The following is a 4,889-nucleotide window of genomic DNA, read 5'->3' on the forward strand; positions in this document are numbered from 1 at the left end:
AAAATTATAATCAGTTTTCTTTCTTGAAAGTAATATAGCATTGAGAATACCCAATAACCTTGAGCAATACATGAGAGTCGATATGAGGGTGTAAGTTTGGTTCTTTATCATGTGGGAAAGGGGCTGATTTCCAATAGTTAACAAACAAAAAGGTTATCCCAATTCCAAAACTTTGGGGTTACTACTTTAAATTTAAGAGAAATTTTCTTTTGTAACTATTAAATTTTTATTTTATTTTATTTATTTTTGGATCGAAAATGAATTATATGTATATTATATATTGAAGTTTGTTTGTTGATTTATAACTAATTTATTTTTAAACTTTCAATAAATTCAAAACGGTGATGGTTATTCTACATTAAAGATAATTTTGTAATTTTAAGGTCCTCAAAAGTTATATGCTCGTCATTACTTGACACATTTATAAAATTTGTCTAATTTTTTGATAAACGTACCAAAACACTATACAATAAATCTGATCCAATCCAATTCAGTCCAGTTGATTTCCAGCGAGTACGTACATGTATGTACCAACCGCTAGCTAATTAACTAATTAAGTCATAAACACAAAAGAGGCCTACACTAGAAATTCATTATTCATACACATTCGATCAACATAACAATACATATATAAAATGCATTCAACAAACCAGTGCGGAATTCAGACTTACATCACATATAGAGGTTCTCGTTCGGCAACCTTTGTGAAGGGACAACGATGAGTGGTTCTTTTTTCTTTAGTGAAATTCCAAATTTTTCAGAGAGGTCATGCTCTTCACCCTCCGGCAAGCTCCAGTCAAATGAGTGTAAGAGCGATGCCAAGATATACATTTGCATTTTCTCCGCCAATGGAACACCTGGACACAATCTTCTTCCAGATCCAAACGGGAGGAAATTTAAATTGCCTCCTTTGAAATCATATTTGTTTGTCAAGAACCTCTCTGGATTGAATATTAACGGATTGTCCCAATACCGAGGATCCCGATGGATTGACCAAACATTCAGCAGCACAGTACATCCTTTTGGAATGGTGTATCCACCGACTATGCAATCCTGGCTTGGTGATCTTGGGAGTATGAGAGGGACTACAGGGTGCAACCGAAATGTTTCTTTAATTATTGCATCTAGGTATTGTAGTTTAGGGAGATGAGATTCTTCGACAATGTTGTCAAGTCCTACAATTTCTTCTAATTCTTGTTGAACCTTTTTCATTATGTCATCGTTTTGCATGATCTCTGCCATTGCCCATTCTATCAGCGTTGTGGTTGTTTCTGATCCGGCAACCATAATGTCCTGATACAACCAAAGTTCAACAAAATTTGTAAATTTTGCAGGCCGACTAAAAGGAAAATTCTAACGCCATTTCATTTCTTATTCATACAGCTGAATCTTTCTCAATTATTGATAGGTGTGACTACAATATTTGAACTATGCAAAATTAACTCTTTGGAAGTAATTTTAAAGAATATTAATTACCAGGAGAAGTGCCTTAATCTGTGTTATGCTAATCGATGTTGCGTCTTTTTGGTCCATGAGCTCTAACAAGATCTGTAAAAGATCCTTCTTTCCTTCATGCCCACCAGCATCCTTCCGCTTTTTTGAGTTAGATATAATTCGATCCTCGATAATGGTTGTGAAAATTTCATCCAACTGATGAAGTTGCCTCTTCATCTTCCGTAAAATGCCTTGTAGATCAAGCCATGCAACACTAGGGAAGATGTCAGAGAGATTCGGCTGTCCCAGAAGCTCAACGATATTTGAAGAAATCCGCTTCAACTCTGCTCCAAATTGGCGACCTTTTGCGTTTGGATCTGAAGTGTTTTCCCAAACCATGCTTGTGAGGACGTTAGCCTCTGTTGAGAAAGCAATCTCGCTGATGTCAATTGTTGTCCCGATTTTACTATAAATATTTTTGATAGTTTTCCTAACTTCATCCCTTCGAAAAAACCTGCACGCTTCAAGATTCTTGTTGCTTAGAACCTCTTGGGCAAATATCTTACGAAGGTTACGCCAAGCTGAATTGTTGTCAGAAAATACTACATTTCGGCCTCCATAGGAGATCGCTAAGGCAGCTATTGACGGATTCCGGTTAGAAAATATGTCATCTTGCTCACGTACCACAGCCTTTACTAGGTCAGGTGTATTTATGACGACATGAAGTTTGCTTCCCAAGTGAAACTTGAAAATGGGTCCGTAAATGTGAGCCATGTTACGGAATTGTTTGTGTAAGTCACGACCAAGAAATGGAAGGTAACCTACAATCGGCAAGGAACGAGGACCTGGTGGCAATGATGGTGCACCTGAAGAGCTCGAAGACTTCCATCTCCGCCATGAAATAGCAAAGATCATTACTGAAATGGTGGCAACTGCAAGAGTAAGGTGGTGTTTGTTGCTGGCCGACAGTTCCCACCACCATGATGAGTTGCTGAGTTCTTCCATTTTTTTGAATATGATGAATGTGAATACCATAAAAGAAAATCGACTTCCGGATTTAAACCCCAAGCGACTGCTTGCTTAAATTAAACAAGCCAAAAATGTTAAAATTATATATGCGTGATTCACATTTATTGCTTATTAATCCGAAAGTCAAAACCGTGTGAAACCTTATACTCTATTATTTTAGAAACGGTTAGATACCATTCATTTTCTGTTTCTATTTTGCATGACACATTGGTCATCCAGTTAGCGACATATCATATGATATAATAATTTTTTTTGTTCAAGATTAATAATTGCTTAAATTATTTATTAGGAAATTCAAAATGTCAATTCCATTATTGAAAGCCTTCCTGTAGGTAATATTTTATATTTGAGTGAATTATAGATCTGGTCCATGTGCTAGGTAGATACTCAGATTCGCATACTTGGTCAAACATTTGCAATGTTGATAGATCGTGTATTTGTGTTATGAAGAAATTACAATCGTTGGTCTCTCATGCATATGAAAAACACTTTTATATCTTTCTTTATTATTATTTTTTTTCTTTTTTATAATTAGAGAAAATTTGATTCATATCCTTTTGAATTTTAGATACTATTTCTACATCCTTCTAAAAATCAAAATTATTTCTATATCCTGATCAAATTATAAAATTTATATTTATATCAAAACGTAATTTTTAATTTGAATAATACCAAGTTAATATTAAAAAACTTATTTAGACCTTAAAATTTTATTGAATTTCTCAAAATACCCTTCCCAAGCAAAATCTCAAATTAAAGATTAAGCTAGGTATCTTGTATTTCCATATATCATCTTCGCCGTACACTAAACATCTCTAGATTGACTCTCATTTGTAAATTCAGTTCGTAGCTCTATGCATGTGGTGTCTATTGATCTTATATGTGTTTTTTTAGCATGAAATTCAGGAATTGATATGGAGTTTTTGTTATTTGGGACTTAGTAATATGTGTAAGTCGTAAGATCTCTATATTTAAAATTCCCATTGAGTTGGTGCCAAGGAATTCTGAAATTCGATTGTGACGATCTGGAATTGAGAATTCCACCCATGTAGAGATAATGAGGGGGGGGGGGGGGGGGGTGTCCAATGTTCAAGTCGGTAAGATGAAGGAGTAATTAGAACAAAATCAAAGATCACTACAAGAAAAATCCTAAATATCTACGGAAAGTTACTATGCAATCAAAATCCGTTGCTACTTTACTACGGAATATGCTACGGAACGACTTGTCGTAGCTATTTTGCTACATAAATGGTTACGGATTTGCATTATGTAGCTAAATATTAAATAGCTACATAAAGTTGTTACGGAGTCTAAATTCATAGCTATTTTACTACGAAATATGTTACAAAATGGTTTGTTGTAACTAATTTGCTACGAAAATGGCTACGGAATTGCATTCCGTAGCTAAATCTTGAATAATTGCTACGGAATTAAAATCCGTAGCTAGTTTACTACAAATAATGCTACAGGTTTTTTGGTTGTAGCTAGTTCTCTATGAAACTTGTTACAAAATCCATGTATGTAGCTAGTTGGCTACATAATTGGCTAGCTACAAAATAAAAATCCGTAGCTAGCTAGCTATGGAATTAGAATCCGTAGCTATTTTGCTAGGAAAATTTGCTACAAAATAAAATTTTGTAGCTAATCTATTATGGAATTTGTTACAAAATGATAAATTTACAAAATAGCTACGAAATCAAAATCCATAGATATTTGGTTACGGAAAATTCCGTAGTTAGTAGTTATGAAATATGTTTCCGTAGCAAAATATAGAAAATTATTTAAAAATATATATTAAAAATACAAAATTATTTTTGAAAACTCAACAACAAAAATAAAATATTATTTTTAATTGTTTTGAAAATTTAGTTATAACATAATTTCTACATTATAAAAAAAAGAATTAAAAAGTTTTATTTTGATTTTTTAGTTAAAAAAGAATTATCAAAGGAATTGCCACATAAAATTTGTTTCAATAATGTTTTAGCTTGTTTCAATAACGTTTCATCAGGGGCAAATTAGTAAATCCAGTAACCCCAATTTACTTCCTCCCAAATTAGAAGTATTTTTGCTGCGTTCAAATCCATCGCCGGACAAAAATCTCATCTCTTCCTCTCTCTCAACCTGCTGCCGTTGCTTAGCCACGTCGTCATCGTTGCTCACAACATAAAAACCCTCTCTAACTCATTCAATACCTTTTATTGCAAATTCGAATTGTTGCTATTTAGCAATTTTATAATTTGAGGTATCGCATTAGCTTCGCCCAGTACTTTACACCCAAACGCTAACCTTTCAGCTTCAATTAAAGTCAACAACGCATCCAAAGATGCTTCACAAACATCGGAATCGGAATCCCCCAACAGCGACACCAGCGGCGACACCACATTCGCTTCCACTAAACAAAAATTCACCTCCACTTCGCACAT

At 34.1% G+C, this 4,889-nt stretch overlaps 1 protein-coding gene across 1 annotated transcript; it reads right to left on the reverse strand.

Annotated features, from left to right (window-relative positions):
- Positions 1-420: 420 nt before the first annotated feature.
- LOC145003357 (cytochrome P450 76C1-like) lies at positions 421-2,514 on the reverse strand. Its single transcript, XM_078962482.1, has 2 exons — positions 1,477-2,514; positions 421-1,293 (listed from the first exon to the last, which is right to left on the reverse strand). Exons 1-2 carry the CDS (start codon positions 2,467-2,469, stop codon positions 673-675), a joined length of 1,614 nt encoding a protein of 537 aa, XP_078818608.1. The 5' UTR covers positions 2,470-2,514; the 3' UTR covers positions 421-672.
- Between the last annotated feature and the right edge of the window lie 2,375 nt (positions 2,515-4,889).

The sequence above is a fragment of the Lactuca saligna genome, chromosome 6, assembly GCF_052625555.1.
Source record: "Lactuca saligna cultivar CGN05327 chromosome 6, ASM5262555v1, whole genome shotgun sequence".
Lineage (NCBI taxonomy): Eukaryota > Viridiplantae > Streptophyta > Magnoliopsida > Asterales > Asteraceae > Lactuca > Lactuca saligna.

Excerpts from the sequence above, each read along its gene's own strand:
- LOC145003357 (XM_078962482.1), bottom strand. The coding sequence starts at position 2,469 with ATGGTATTCACATTCATCATATTCAAAAAAATGGAAGAACTCAGCAAC. Across the intron at positions 1,294-1,476 it reads AGATTAAGGCACTTCTCCTG|GACATTATGGTTGCCGGATC; the intron begins GTAATTAATATT and ends TGGTTGTATCAG.